This window comes from Phodopus roborovskii, unplaced genomic scaffold, assembly GCF_943737965.1.
Source record: "Phodopus roborovskii unplaced genomic scaffold, PHOROB, whole genome shotgun sequence".
Taxonomy (NCBI): domain Eukaryota; kingdom Metazoa; phylum Chordata; class Mammalia; order Rodentia; family Cricetidae; genus Phodopus; species Phodopus roborovskii.
Genome location: NW_026126433.1, coordinates 17,967,947 through 17,984,859, shown reverse-complemented (window position 1 = coordinate 17,984,859; position 16,913 = coordinate 17,967,947). Strand labels below are relative to the sequence as shown.

Below are 16,913 nucleotides of genomic sequence, written 5' to 3'. Positions count from 1 at the left end.
GTTAGCAGAACTCTTTAAAAAAATTTTGGTTTTTGCCACTTGTGCTGAATCAGGAAATCTCCCTTAAAGGAGCTGCACAAATCTCTGCTTGTCTCAAGCAAAACAGATTCAAACTGAGAAAAATGCTGTTACAAAGAAGTCTTGCTTGTCTTTGTCCTTTTATTTATAAAACCCTTTCTTAAGCTTTTCTTAAGTTTTAAGTGGAAGTTCTTATTAGCCACATTGCAGAGCAATTATGGTATGAGTAGGTTTCTCTGCCGCTCTGGTCCCACAGCCATGCCAGCCCCAAATAACAAACAAAGATGCTGTATTAGATATAAAGCTGTAGGCCAGTTACTAGTTTCTTATCGGCTAGCTTTGTAGTAAATATTAACCCATTTCTTTTAATCTAAGTATTTCCAGGTGATCTTACTGGAGACAGAGCCCGGCATACTACCATGTAGATCCTCCATCTTGATTCTCCTTGTATCTATTTTTATCCTTCTCTTCCTTAATAATACCATGATCAGACCATCAATTTTATTTGAAACACTCTTTCAGCTAAGCTTCCTTCTTGGTAGACTGTTGAGTCATAATCTTTATCTGGAGTATTTACTTGGCTTATATTGTAAAGAAATTTATGCAGTCTTTTCTAGAAGGTGTTTACAATAGGCTCCCCATGCTCCAGTAGATGGTTTCAAACCCATGCATAAAGGGATAGCACTAACTGGACTTATTCTTTTATCAAAAAAAATTTAAAAAATGGATGAACTCATAAGGGTAAATGTTCAGAGAAAAACTGAGGAGAATTGGGGTGGTGACTAGAGTGGGGATCAGTCACAATTTACTGTGTACATTTATAAAATTCTCAAGAATGAACAATAATTTTAAAAGAAAAGTATTCCCCTAGCAATTAATTTTTGATTTCATATGTTATGGGGAAACAATAGAGTACAAGCAGAAATGTATTTCTGTGTCTCATAGTTTCAAAAGTGAAACTTCAAAAGTTCTATAAAATGTACATTCGTATATTTTCCTATGATAATTCACAAAGGAATGACAACTAATATTAATTTTATTAGGATTTTTTAAGGAGGTGATTTCTGTTTAAGTTACTAGCACCACAACTTATGCCTAAACTTTATTTTATGTCCAGAAAAAAATAAAACTATAGCCATCTCTTGGGCCATTTATTGCACTTATCATTAATCTAACTTGGGTTACACTATTAAAAGATTCCGAGTAGATAAAATATACAGATTTCCAACTATTTATTCTGTGTTATCAGACTATTTGTAATGATGTTTTGGCAATATTTTATGTGTTCCCAAGAGGACAGAGGAGACTACCAGGAATCTCCTTGGTTTAAGGTAATGGCTGTTCTTTCTTTTCTAGCCACTGGTTAATGTTCACTTGCTATAGTTTGTATAACTTCTTTCTTGTAGTGTGGATATTACACTATAAGGAAAATTATATATTCTGCATGTTTGTCTTTATATATGGGATATGTAAGTCAGTCAGTTCCCACATTTGGGGTCCAGAAGACAATGTTGGATCTCCTAGAGCTAAAGTTACAGGTTGTTATAAGCCACCCAGTTGATGTACAGGAACCAAACTCATGTCTTTTGGAAGAACAGAGACAGCTTCTAAAAGCTGAGATATCTCTTTAGTCTCTCAATAAGTTTTCCTTTAAGAAATTTCTGTCTCTGATTCAGTAATTGCCTGCTATGGTTATATCCTCAGGATCTCAGATAATGAATAAAAATTTTAAAAGCAAAGATCAAATGCTGCTTAGAAAATTAGAAACCACTGCTTAGAAAATGAGTGTAAATTCCACTAAGAATGAAATATTAATATGATCAAGTTATATGAAGCTGTAAATTAATGCAAAATTTTGAACAAGTGTATTTTCAAAAACATAAAAGGAAGTTAACATGCTATTTATTTGCTCATCTAATTTTGATCTTACTCTATTGTTGCTGAACACTTACAATTCTGAAAACCAGCCAACAAATCATTTGTGAGAATGTGCATAGTGAGTGAATCTTGGGATTGAAAGATGTTGTATCTCATAAGCATAACAAATAAATGCTTTCAGCATCCTCCAAGCGTTCATCTAAAACTGAAACATTTAATTTAACAAGGTTATATTTTAACATATAATATAATGAGTTGGTGTCAGCGAAATGTTTCAGTGGATAAACACACTTTCCATACAAGTAGAACTGCAGCTCAGTTCTCCTGAATGTGGACAGAAAGAACTGAAACCACAAGTTGTCCTCTGACTTACATATGTGCACTACAACACATCCATCACAAACACAGAATAATGATAACTTTAAAATACTAACTACTATGATAATGTTCAATGACAACATTTAGATGAGCTTTAGATGGGGCCTTTTGAGATTATCTTTGAGTTATTATTTCCATTGAGGTAAGAAGTCCCAGACTCTGTAGGTGATGCCATTTCCCTGGTAAGGGAACACACAGTACTGACTTGAAAGAGAAGAAAGGAAGATGAGCACACGTATGAATTCATTAATCCATTGTGCTTTGCTTTTCACAGTGGATGCAATGCAATGTGACAAACTCCTTTAAATAACTAATGCCTTGATTGCCAGGCCATGCTGGATTGTAACATAGTAACTTTGAACTGTGAGTTAAATAAAACTGCTCCCCTAATTTTTTTTTTGAGGTAGCTTACCACAACAGGAAAAGAAACCAAAACAAAGTATAAACACACTAAGTTAAAATAAAATAAAATAAGAAAACACAGCAATTCAGTGAACATGATTTAATTGCATTGTTGAGTTTATGATAAATTTGACTATAATCTCCATGAAATTTTGGAAAGGTAACTTAAAAATCAATGAGTAGAGCTAGTCTGCGTGCGTGAGTGGGAGGCGGCAGGCCTGCAACTCTGGCCTTCCCGGCTGACTGAACCGGTTCAGCACCCGGTAGGTGGGAGCCACGGCGACCCCGCCGCCGCCGCCGAAAGCCCGCAGCAATGAGAACCTTGACAAAATCGATATGTCCCTGGATGATATTATCAAACTGAATAGAAAGGAAGGAAAGAAGCAAAATTTTCCAAGACTAAATAGAAGACTTCAGCAAAGTGGTACCCGGCAATTCAGGATGAGAGTACGGTGGGGAATCCAGCAGAATTCTGGTTTTGGTAAAACTAGTGTGAGCCGTAGAGGAAGAATATTGCCTGGAAAGAGACGTCTTTATGGAGTTATCACTGGCCTTGCAGCTAGGAAAGCAACTGGAATTCGAAAAGGAATTAGTCCTATGATTCGTCCACCTCTAAGTGACAAGAATATAGAGCGATATTTTCCAGCGTTAAAAAGGAAGACAAGCCTTCTGAGGCAAAATGAAATACAAAGGAAACCAGTTGCAGTCCTCAAGAGACCTAACCAGTTAAACAGAAAAAATAACATTCCAGCTAACTTTACCAGGAGTGGAAATAAACTAAGTCATCAGAAAGATACTCGTCAGGCAACTTTTCTTTTCAGAAGAGGCCTGAAGGTTCAGGCCCAGTTGAACACAGAACAACTGCTAGATGATATGGTAGCAAAGAGAACTCGTCAATGGTGTACTTCCACCACAAATGGAGGAATTTTGACTGTATCCATTGACAACCCTGGAGCAGTACAGTGTCCTGTACCTCAGAAACCACGATTAGCTCGTACTGCTGTGCCCTCATTCTTGACAAAAAGAGAGCAGTCTGATGTTAAGAAAGTTCCTAAAGATGTTCCTCTACAGTTTGACATAAATAGTGTGGGAAAACATACAGCGATGACTTTGAATGAACGATTTGGGATACTGAAAGAACAAAGAGCCACTCTCACATTCAACAAGGGAGGAAGCCGCTTTGTAACTGTGGGCTAGATCTATGGCCAAGGAACTCTTAAGTGATGACTGTTTGAAAAGTCGAATTGCTTGAAGAGTTCGTCAGAGAAGTTCAAGAAACTTTACTTCAGAATATTCACAAGCCTAAATAACTTTATTTTTGAAGGTTTTTTTTTTAATGTATAAATAATGCCCTGAAAGAATAACAGGGAATATACCTATCTGTTCTTAAAGATTTCATGGTTGGCCCAAACAAAGCAATTCTTTATTGACTTCTTAGATTCCGCATGAAGCAGAAGGAAGACAGAAAGATAGAAATTGATTATTTTTCATGAGTGTGGTATTTAGGATCTTATCACTTTTGTCCATAAGAGTACACCCCTGTGTTTCTGTCACTAATCATTAATGTGCTGAGGTACCAAATACAGTTGCCTTTTTGTCATTAGTGATATTTTTTAAACTGTAGGAGAATTTCAGTTTTGGCGTTTAAGATTTATGGAAATACTTAGAACTTGTCTTGTTTTTCAGTTATTGTTAGATTAAACCCCCTGAGTTCTAAGCATTTAGTATTGAACTTCTAATAAGAACATGGCTCTCAGGATTAGTCTCAGATTACAATGTGTCAGAGCTGGAAATGGTTATTTGCGAAATTATCTGGCAGGGCCTTGCAGGAGATGCCCAGTACAAAACCCTTACAGTTTGTCTTTAGTAAATGAAGAAGACACCAGAAGCAGTAGCAAATCGAAAGATTGGAAACAGAAAAAAAATAAAAATAAAAACCTGAGTTATAGTTATACTCTTGATTTAGTGCTGTGTTAAGTCTAGTGCCCATAGATTCTTAAAAGAATTTCACTTTTTAAAATGAATGGAATCCTTAGGTATTTTTGACAGTACACTTACTGGACATAAAGTCCTTTGCTTCATATTCAAAAAAAATTTTTAAAGGTCAATAAGTTATAATTTACAACCCCCCCAACAAAAATATACTTGTCTTTGTCACAAAGAAAAAAATTATAATGAAGTTACACTTAACTATACACGTTCACTCTGTTTCTTTCATTTTGTTTTTGTTTTTGTTTTTGTTTTTGTTTTGTTTTTTGAGAGGGTTTCTCTGTAGCTTTGGAGCCTGTCTTGGAATTCGCTCTGAAGGCTAGGCTAGCCTTGAACCCAACAGAGATCTTCCTGTCTCTGCCTCCCGAGTGCTGGAATTGAAGGTGTGCACCACCACTACCCTGCTCACTGTTTCTTGTATCACTCAAAATTCAGGCATTATAGAGAGAAAGGGTTTTTCTCTTTCTCTGGAGGTCTGCTGTGCCAAGATAGTGCTGAGAGTCCTCACATAGTTGTATGATTTGAATTACAGTATAATGCCAAAATGCAGTGACATATTCCAGCTACAGGTTATCAAGTGTGGTCATTTTGAAGCTTGACCTTTTGTTTTGCTATGTTTTCAAGTCTCGGAGTGGGTGTTTAAGTATCTCTGATGTTGATTTCTCCTGTAAAATGAGACAAAGTACTATGCTTCCCGCCCGCCTTGATTGCATCGTAGACTCCATTGTCTTTGATGCTCTTTGAATTTCTTAATGGCTTACACTAGTCATGGAAAATCAACAACGATTTCATGCTTATACCAAAGATCTAAATCTGATCCTCAATGTCTGTTATTTGCCAGTACTTCTACTTGATAAGGGATTTTTGGAAGCCAATCATAGAATTTGAAAATAAACTATAGTTTCTCCTTAGCTGTGATGCTTTTCATTGAGGCCAAGGACTCATTATAAAACATTTTTGCCAATATGAATATTTATATTTGGTTCAGGAACAAAACATTTTAGAGTGGTTTGCTGGTAGCTTATTTTAAAGCAAAGGAAAAACAACTGATCATGGACACTATCTTTGGGACAATTTGTGAAAATACAATATAAAAGTCTTTGTTTCCTGTTGTTTTAAATGTTATTATACAAAGGTATTAGTAATTCCGTTTTTGGAAAATCTTAAAAATTGCCCAAATGTTGACACTAAATACATTGAAAAACAGTGTCTTTGGTATAGTAAATGTTTGCTCTTCATGCATCTGTAATTTTCTTTCAAAGTGAATTTTGCCTTTGATACAACTAAGTTAAAACTCTTGAGTGCTAACATGTTATATATAAACAAAACAATATATTCCCTTTCTTGGAATGTGGTTGTAGTCATCTTTGTTCAGTTTTTGAAGCCTTTTTTTTTTTTTTAATTTAAACAGGGTGCAATTTAAAATTTTCCTTTGCATCAAGGTGTATGCAAAGCATTGATGCAGTGCATCACAAAATGAAAGTTTGTATTTAGTGAGGAGGTGCTTTACACTGTACTTTTTGGTGTTTTTTGGAAAAGTTACATTAGATTTATTCTGAAGCTGTTCATTTTTGACAAATAAAATGTAACAGGTTTCACACGAGTTATTCTGAGCTATAAAGATTTGAGTTGTGGTTTTTCAAAAAAAAAATCAATGAGTAATTATATTTTTTTGGTCTACTAATTTCTGTAGCTGAAATAGACAAATTTGAATGAATTTCTTTAGTTATTATGAATTTCAAACTTTAAGTTGTCACATGATACTTTTTTATACAGTTGAGAGTAACATAGCCTAATGTTCTAAATATTTTCATTGTGTCTTACAAAATCACACTGTGTTCATTCACGCTGAGTAATTAGAAAAGAGAATCAGGTAAAATTAGTTCAGGGTAAATAATCATCATAGAGTAGGAACAGTCAGAAGTCAAATCCATTCTTCCAGGCTATTAAGAAACAATTTGAACTAAATTTGTGAACAAGCAAATACAAAGTACTTGAATCAAGGTAGACAGAATTAGAAAAAGGTTAAACCAAAACCCAAATCAAAAGCAACCAAAGAACAACTCAACCATATTTCTAAGGTCAGACACAGGTGCTTGTGGAACAGAAAAATCACAGTGTTTTCAATGTACAGAGTTTGTGTGGAAGAAGAAATAACTCACACATAACTAAGACACAAATTTGCCCAAAAGCACATGACTATTTTAGAAATACTCTTATCTTTTTAAATCATACTAACTCTCTCAGTGTCAATCTCCTTCATAAATTTGTTAAGAAATTATCTACTTTACTGAAAAGCATTGGACTCGAAACTGAGAATCATCACCATAGCTCACTTCTCAACTTAGTTGCTTAGGAAAATCATAGACTTCTGAAATATTGGAATTTTAACAAAATAACTTTGAAATTTCAATTAGGCTTTATAGGATTCAAAATTTTAACTGAGGAACTCTAAATAACTTTCAGTTCATTGCCTTACAAACCAAATAGTCATTGACATGGAAGTAAAAAGAAATGAAAAGTCAGTATTCGTTTATCTAATTTCTTGATATATGTTATTATCATTTAAATATTCTTTCATGAAATCTATTTGGAAGATACTCTTGACCACCTTCAAGGCATCATGTCCTTCCCACCTTCCTACCTAACTGAAGTCACTTGCTTTTTTTTGTTTTTCCTCAATAAACAAAACACAAAAAATGGCAACAACAAAGTAATGGAATATAAAAATAACATGTTGAAGATTTAATGCGCTTTATGAATAGTATCATTTATTCATCTCAGCTATGAATTTTGTAATATATTGTGATTTCTCTTCTAGCCCATCTTTATTCCTTTGTGTCATCTCTACGTACTTTAAAAATATTTTAAATAATACTAAGAGATTATCAAAATCAAGATGAGTCTATGGGTATTAATTATCCTAAGGAATCATAGATGGAACATTGGAATCCAAATAATTAGGTACAATTAAGATTACTGAATGAAGCTTAAATTTTGATGAATAAATATATATTGTTATTAAATAAATATCAACAGATATCATATAAATTCAATGTGTAAATGTATATAACTGGCATAAAATAATATGTACATAGTGTATGTAACATGAACAATGCACTTTTGTTCAAATATTGGTAAATATAAATTCATTTGAAAGGCAATTTGTTACAAAAATAAAAAGTTAAGAAGTGAGTAATATCATAAAGTTGAAAATATTTTTAAAACTCTTAAAACAATTTTGAACTAATGTTAACAAACATGAATGAATTTAGTTGTCCACTTAAAAAGTAGCCATTGTCTGCCAGGCAGTGGTGTCCCATGCTTTAGTCCCAGCACTCGAAATGCAGAGGCAGGCAGATCTCTGTGAGTTTGAGACCAGACTGTTCTACAGAGTGAGTTCCAGAATAGGCTCCAAAGCTACACAGAGCAACCCTGTCTCAGAAGAGAAAAGAAGATAAAAGAAAAGAAAAACAAAGAGAGAGAGAGAGAGAAGTCATTATAAAATTCTAATAAAGTAAATCTACCTAATTTAAGAATGTGATCCAAAGTAGGTAATATATGTTCCAATGGAAGGCCACACATTCATGAGTAGCCAAACAGCACAATTTGTGTTTGAGGGGTTTAAGGACAGACAAAATCAAAAATTGAGGCACAAAGAGGAGAATAGTTCAATAAGAGACATGGATATAGTAAAACTAATTTTTTTGGAAAATTTTTGCAGAACTAATAACAATGAGAAAACTAGTAAATATAAAGGTTAAAAGAAAACAAGCAAAAATAACCCTGTTGTATTTCATCTTAACAGATATGAATAAATCACGACAAAGAAGTACAATGAAGAAGGAATAGCTAATCAAATTATAAACAAAAGATAAACAACTTAATGGATTTATTTTAACAAACATATTAAGAAATGAGATGTGGGTGTTGGATAGTTGGCTCAAAGGTTAATAGTACTGACTGCTGTTGTGGAAGACTCAGGTTTAATACCCAGCAACTATATAATGGCTCTTATTTGTTTATAATTCCAGTCTGAGGGGAATCTAATGATCTTTTGAGGGGGTTATCATCAAGTACCTTAATCTTTTTTTTTAATTTTTCTTATTTTACATATCAAAACCAGTTCCCTCTCCCTCCCTACCTCTCTCCTTCTTTCCCTTCCTCCTTGCCTCTTTCCTTCCCTCTCTCCCACCCTACTATGCCCCAGACTGACTTAGCCAATAATATTTTTTAACTACTAAATACAAGGAAGTCAGGAAAATAAAGGATGCATATCTATATATACATAACAACACTAAAACAAAAAAGTAATAAAATAAATCTCAAAGTTAAAAAGAGGGAACAAGGGGGGCAATAATTGTGGGAAGTCAGACATACCATAGACTTTGCTAGTATTCTTGTCCAGGAGTAGAATTTGCAGGATCAATGTGATGCTGCAGCCAGTGCACTTTCAGAAGAATCGAGGTCATGGTTTTTGAGGACGTTTGATTATCAGCCCTTAGGCAGCTGTGTCTGAGTTGTTCCACCTTTTATTTAACAACATTATCTGACTTAGCTCTCTGCTAACCTTGGGTATTTTCCCCTGCAAAATGTATAACACACAGTATTTCTTAATAAACCTGATTGGCATAAGTAATCAAAGTGTACAAAAGCACCTGCTCCAAGTAATCATTTCTAACTTCTATATTTCAAATATTCTTTATTTCTCATTTTTTTTCTTTTTTTCCATTCTTTTTAATTATTACTATTTTCCTTATTTTACATATAGATCCTAGTTGCCTCTCCCTCCCATCCTCCCATGATCTCCAATCCTTCACCCCTCCCATTCCCTACTCACTCCACAGGGAGGGTGAGGCCTCCTAAGAGGGATCATCAAAATTTGTCAAGTCACTTAGGGTACTGCCTAGGATATCCTGCATATCTCTCGGTTAAGGGAGTATCCCTCCATGGGGAAAGTGCTCCCAAATGTCTTTCATGCAAAGGTGATACATAACAGTTCCACTGTCAGAGGTCGAATAGACTGCCCAGGACTTCTAAATGAGACCCATGTTCAGGAGATCTAGGTTGGTAAAATGCTGATTTCCCAGCTACAAGTCTCCAGTCCATAAGCTCCCGCTTGTTCAGGTCAGCTGTCTCTGTGGGTTTCTACAGTCTGATCTTGACCCCTTTAATTAGTACACTTCTGTCTCTGCAACTTGATTCCAGGAGATCTCTCAGTGTTTAGCAGTTAGTGTCTGCTTCTGTTTGCATCAGCTATTAATGATGTCTCTATGATGACATATAAGGTAGTTATCAGGCTCATTATCAGGGGAGGGCATTTAAGGTAGCATCTCCACTATTGCTCAGATTGTTAATTGGGTCCATCCTTGTGGGTCTTGGGATATTTCTTAGGGCGGATTTTTTTCTTCAAACCTATAATGGCTCCCTCTATTATACTATCACTTTTCTTCTTCTCCTCTATTCCTTCCCCAACTCAATCTTCCTGCTCCCTCATATTCTATTCTTCCCTCCTCTTCTACCCTTTTCTTTCTTCTAACTCCCTCTCCACTCACTTCTCTCCCCAATATTATCAGGAGGTCTTGTCCATGTCCCAATATGTGGGGGAACTTTGTCTCTCTTAGGGTCTGGCAATATGAGTTGTAGGCTGGTGATCCTTTGCTCTATGTGTACAATTCTTATGTGAGTGAGTACATACCATGATCATATTCTTGTGACTGAGTTAACTCACTCAGGATTGTTTCTTCTAGTTGCATGCATTTGCTTGGAAATTTAAAGATTCCATTGTTATTTTTTTTTCTGCTAAGTAGTACCCCATTGTGTAAATGTACCACATTTTGTTTATATATTCATCAGATAACAGACAGCTAGGTTGTTTCCAGGTTCAGGCTAATACAAAAATGCTATTATCAACAGACATCTATAGAACATTCCATCCAAACACAAAATAATATAGCTTCTTCTCAGCTCCACCTGGAAAGTTCTCTAAAATCGACCACATATTTGGCAACCTAACAAACCTCAACAGTTAAAAAAAAATCCAATTGTATCGCTTTGCTCTCCATTTGCTGACTTACTGCTCTAGCTAGAACCTCAAATACAATATTGAACAGATATGGAGAGAGAGGACAGACGTGTCTTGTTCCTGATTTTAAAGGAATCATGTTGAGGGTCTCTCCATTTAGGTTGATGTTGGCTGTTTGTTTGTTGTATATGTTTTATTATGCTTAGGTATGTTCTTCTTCTCCCTGGTTACTTCAGGACCTTTATCATAAAGGGATGTTGGGTTTTGTCAAATGCTTTTCCAGCACCTAGTAAGGTGATCATTTTATATTTATTTTTCTGTTTGTTTATATGGTGGATTACATTGATAGATTTTTGTATGTTTAACCATCTCGGCATCCCTGGGATGCAGCCTACTTGGTCATGGTGCCTGATTTCTCTGATGTGTTCTTGGATTCAATTAGCCAGTACTTTATTGAGTATTTTTGCATCAATATTCATGAGGGATATTGGTCTGTAGATCTCTGTCTTAGTTGTGTCTTTGTGTGACTTGGTTACCAAGTTAATTGTTTGAGTGTTTTGCTGTGTACAGTAGCCTGGGCTGGCATCTGTGGGCTCTTAGCATTTATAGAACATCTATCCACGACCTTCTGATTTTCACGGTTTCTTTGGAGAATTCAGATAGAGTTTTGATAGGTCTGCCTTTATACATTACCTGAAATTTTTCCTTCATTGCTATTAATATTCTTTCTTTTTCTGTGTTAGGTATTATGATTATTATGTGGTGAGCTCCCTCACAGGCTCCAACTGCAGCCCCTCAAAGCCAGCTCCCTACACCAAATAATCACATGGGACTTACTATTAAATATGAAAGCTCAGCCAGTATTTTAGGTTTGTTTCTTACTAGCTCTTATAACTTAAATTAACCCATTTTTTTAATTTACTTTTTGCCTCATGGCTTTATTACCTTTATTCATTACTTCTCATGCTGCTTTCCTGCTTCCTGCATGTATGGCTGACAACTGTCTGCTTCTTCCCAAAGTCTATTGTACCAGAGAACACTGCATACTATTGGCTGTTAAGCTTTTTATTAAACCAATCAGAATGATACATCTTCACAGGGTACAAAAAGATTATACTAGAATATATAGAAAGCTACAACAGTTCAAAATGTAAAGAACAACTACAGTGGCTTGTCCAGACCCAACTAATGCATCTGTAATGTAAACCCTACACTTAGAGCACAGAGAGTATCTCTAAATTAATGTAGAAAGACTGAAAGAACTAGAGAGCAAGCATGTCTGCTGCAATATTATGTCTCCTCTATATGAAAAGAAAACTCAGCAATGGACTCTTAGTGAAATTATTACATTATATAATGAGAACATTGCTTGACATACTGCTCAGGTGGGAGAATTTTTACAAGGTCCCATTGCTACATGAAGTGCTATAGGCAAGCAAGTGCTACTCAGAAAGAGGAATAGAATCAGGTGTCTTTGGGTACACACTCCATGACTGAAATATTATCCAGTTTCAAGTGGCTTGACCTAAAAACATATACACAGTATCATTACTAAATTAATTGAATAAGATGTATGTATATGTGTATGCATGCAACATGTGTTAAATGATAAAAATTAAAAAATATGAATTTTACAAGGAGTTATACACAGGAGGAATTGAGAGGGGAAGAGGGGTAGAAATGACATATATAGAGATTTTATGAATAAAATACTCAAAGAGATAAATAAAATACTTTAATTCAAAAACAAACAAATGGAATAATCAGGAATGACTTCACAAGTATTTATGATTATAATCCCATTGTCAGGGTCAGAGGTACATAACAAGAGAATTTCATGGGCTTGCTGGAACGAATATCAATGGAAGTCCCTTTCTGGAACTTTCTGGAAGGAATGGGTCAATGAAGCAGGACATCCAACATCATCTCATCTTCTGACCTGTGTTTATTACGCAGACATATACACCTTCATACAATATACATATAAAACATGCATGCATACACCAGAAGCATGTGCACACACACACACACACACACACACACACACACACACACACACACACCTTATATCACAACGCAAAGTAGGTATTCTGCTGTATACACTTTTCATTACCTAAGAGTAAGAAGTTTCAAATTGTAGAATAATTAAAAAAAAATCAGCTAATGTTAATCTACAAATACCAATTATATCTAGTGAAATGACAAAATACTGAAATTTATAACTGAAAATGTCTCTTCTATAAGAGAATGGAAAGGCAGGCATGGTCTTTCCTTTTTCTGTTCATGACTGACTGCTGTCTGATCCATTTTTGTGCAGACCCAATGCTGCCATTTGTAGTTACTAGACATCTGTGATTGCAGTGATTTTATGTTGCCCAAAGGCAGCATTTTGTGCTTTCTCTTCTGATCATCTGGGTTTCACTTTCTTATTGTTCATATTCTACAATGTCTACTGAACCTTATAAAGGATAGTACAAATGTTTTGTTTAAGAAATATGCACTCATATTTGTTTAAGAAATATGCACTCTCATAATCTCAACTATATACATAGCCATAAATATCTTAATTCACCAATACTCCATGGGTGAAAGTAGAAGTAATCCAGGAGTATGTTCATAAATATTTGGATGACAACTTAATGTTCTGTCTATTTAATCATTTATTTCTTACTGATAAAGTCAAGGAGGGGAAATCACTATTGCTGTTACATGTCTGGTGTTGACTCCACCAGGCTTTAATGGAAAGTTCCAGTCCATGGACACACAGGAAGGACTGGTTAAACTATGGGATGCAAGGAAACCAAATCTCATGAATCTGGACAAGGGGCTGGAAGGAGAAAGGGCTGTTGACAGGCATGAGAAGAAGATGAAAGAGGTTATGTGGAAGGAGTAATCAGAATATATTATATAAATGCTTGCAATTTCCAAGCAAAAAAAATGTAATTAAAAGTGAAAAACCAAAAAGTATTAAAAAAATAAAATGTATATACATAAATTTGAAAATTTTTCTACTTGGGATATTATAATATAATTACATAATTTTTTCTTTCCTTTTATTTCTGCAAATCCTCCAATATACATATCCTTGCTCTCTTTTGAATCCATGGTCTCTTTTTTGATAATTGTTGGTACATGCATTTATGTGTATACATGTATATTCCTAAACATAGTACGTCCATAATATCATATTCAGAAGGCCTAGTTTGGTCCTATGCAGGTTTCCCAGATATGAGTATAGAGTCAGTGAGCACCCACTAGCTCCAGTCAGCTGTTTCTATGGGTTTCCTCATCAAGATCTTCACCCAATTTTTCATATTATCACTCTTCCCTGTCTTCAACTGCACTCCAAAAGCTCAGGCCAGTGCTTAGGCATGGATCTTTGCATCTGCTTCCATTAGTTTCTTAGAGAAGATTCTATGATGACAATTCATGTAGTCATCAATCTTTTTATAGGGGAAGACCAGTTCATAATGAAAGAATTGTTTAAAAGAACTTAAAATACATGTGATTTTGGCTTTATCATTCATTTAACAGTGATTTATTATATTTCATTCAACTCGTTTTTAGTAAAATTATGAAATAGATTACAGCATTTTTAGAAAAAAAAACTATTTCTTCAATGAGAATCCATAAAAATATACACATGCTTGTACTGACATGGAGGAAAGTGATTGTTGCAATTTTATTCTTCAGTACACTTACTTGACAAATTGCACAGCAAACAATTGCTACCAATCAGTTTCTGATTTTGAGTCAAGAGCCTTCTGTCAACACAGTGTTTCTGCAATGACAATAACAAAGAGCCACACAAAACACCTTTATAATAGAAGAGGCTTACTAAATAACATTTGAAGTAGCTAATATAGAATTATACTCCATGGATTCAAATACATAATGATTTATGTTTCCTTTTCATCTAGAATTTGAAAATATATATTACAGGATTGTAATTACGCAGCTTGGGCATTTTCACTTTATCACACTTTATCAGTTGTTTTAGTGCTAGTTGTATTCACGAGCTAAGAGCATGTATGATTTGTGGGGTTTTTTTTTTTTTGTTTGTTTTGTTTTGTTTTGTTTTGTTTTTCTCCCACAGTGAGGTTCAGCTGTTCATAGGAAGGATATAAAACTATCTACAAGTATTTGTCAGTGTTACATCAGGAGACATGTTGCATCCACTGTGGCTTGAGATGAAGTCATGTAGTCATTCATGGGGAGATGTTGGAGTAACTAATGAAATCAATATCAGGTCAAGGTAACTATTAGGCTGTTCTTTGAATTACTAGTTCCCCAAAATTAGATACCTGACTTAACTTGAAAAATTCAGTATTACTATGTGGTAAAAGTTTGTCATTTGGTGAAAAATGTCTGTTCTTTGGCATCACACTTCTAGAAATCTTCAGTCTAATGAGAATGCAATGTAAGACAATAATTTTAAATACTCTAATTTTATTTTAGGATATGCATTTTCAGGTTTACATTCTTTTACTTTATAAAGCATGACTTTAATTGGTAAATGATTTTTCAAAATAAAACAAAGCCAAATAAACTACAGGTAACACATGCCCTTATGAAGTTTATATTGTTAACTATCAGCTTAAAGGTTGTTTTATATAGTTTCATGAATAAGGAGGAGACACTATATAGCCATACACTGTTATATTTCAGTCAAATTGCAAACACAATAAGTAAATTTACAGGTACTTCATATGATGGGAGATGTCATTCTGTATATGTTTTTCATACTGGTTAATAATAAAGCACTGTTGGCCAATAGGAAAGGAAGATAGGAGGGACTAGGAGACAAGGAGGAAATAGGAAGTAGGAAGGAGGAGTCAAGATGGAGAGTCTGAAGAAAGCAGTATGCCGCCGGCTCCCAGGTAAGAGAAATACATAGATCAGCAAAAATGGGTTAATAATTAAGGCAGAGCTAGCCGATAAGAAACAAGTACTTGGCCAACAGTATAATATCAACTATAGAGTCTCTGTGTATTATTTGGGGCTGGCGTGGCGGCGGGACAAGACCAGCGGCCGGTGGGTGGAAAAACCGTACTCGTTACATTCATATGTTCATTTATACATGCATAGTTTCATCAGTATACTCTCAAAATTGTTTACTAAGTCTATTGTTTGTCCACAAGGGACACTGAAGACAATGGACCATCATTATAGCACATATGATGGAAGATGTCATTCTGTAAGTATGTTTCTTATATTGGGTAATGAGTAAAGCACTGTTGGCCAATAGGAAAGGAAAATAGGTGGAACAAGAAGATTAGAAGCAGAGAGGAAGTAGTAGGAAGGAGATTGAAGATAGAGGACAGAGAGAGAAGAACGCCAGCCCCCTCTCCAGTAAGATAAGACCATGTGGAAGTACTTCGATTAATAGAAATGAGTTAAAATTAAGACAGAGTTATCCGATAAGAAACTAGTAACTGGCCTACAGCTTTATATATAGCAGAGTGTCTCTGTGTGTTATTTGGGGCTGGCGTGGCAGAGGGACCAGACCAGAGGGGAAAAAACAAACTCATAACACACATATGCTAGAGTGGTGCTCTTAAACATGGACCAGGAACCTGGAAAAGAATGGAAGAAGCAGCATAACTGCAAGTAGTTCAGTTTGTGAGTATACATTTTGTTTTTTGCCATAAAGTTTTGAAGATCAAGTGATCTTCAATTCTTTTTTTTTTTTTTTTTAACATTGCTATCCTATTGGCTAACAGTGCTTTATTCATTAACCAATAAGAGAAATATATTCACAGAATGAAATCTCTCATTATCTCCTCTTTTCTGTCTAAAATAAAAAGGCTTTTAACCTAAGCATAGCAAAATTAAAAACAAAACAGTTATCAAATAAGAACCACAGTTAACAATATTTAGTCCAATAACATTTAGCAAGATTTAAAAAAAATATTTTATCATCTATCCTGTTTTTCTGAGTCTAAAGTCATATATGTAACTTATCTTTAATCCTAATTAAGTAAAACTATAACCATAACTATCTGTCTTCAACTCCATCAAAGACCACAGAAGGATAATATATAAACTCTAGAAATGACAGAGACATCTTACTACCTGATCAGTCACCTAAAGTTACTCTGAAATGTTCTATCTTCAGCCTATAGGCCATAATGTATCTGGCAGACTCCTCAGCAAAGCAGAAAATTTTAAACTGTCCATTTCACTGGCAGTTTGTTAGTCATTTTACTCTGTGTCCTGTAGA

At 34.8% G+C, this 16,913-nt stretch overlaps 1 protein-coding gene across 1 annotated transcript; it reads left to right on the top strand.

Annotated features, from left to right (window-relative positions):
• Window positions 1-2,926: 2,926 nt before the first annotated feature.
• LOC127223389 (UAP56-interacting factor-like) lies at window positions 2,927-4,091 on the top strand. Its single transcript, XM_051185934.1, has one exon. It carries the CDS (start codon window positions 3,013-3,015, stop codon window positions 3,871-3,873), a length of 861 nt encoding a protein of 286 aa, XP_051041891.1. The 5' UTR covers window positions 2,927-3,012; the 3' UTR covers window positions 3,874-4,091.
• The last annotated feature ends 12,822 nt before the right edge of the window (window positions 4,092-16,913 follow it).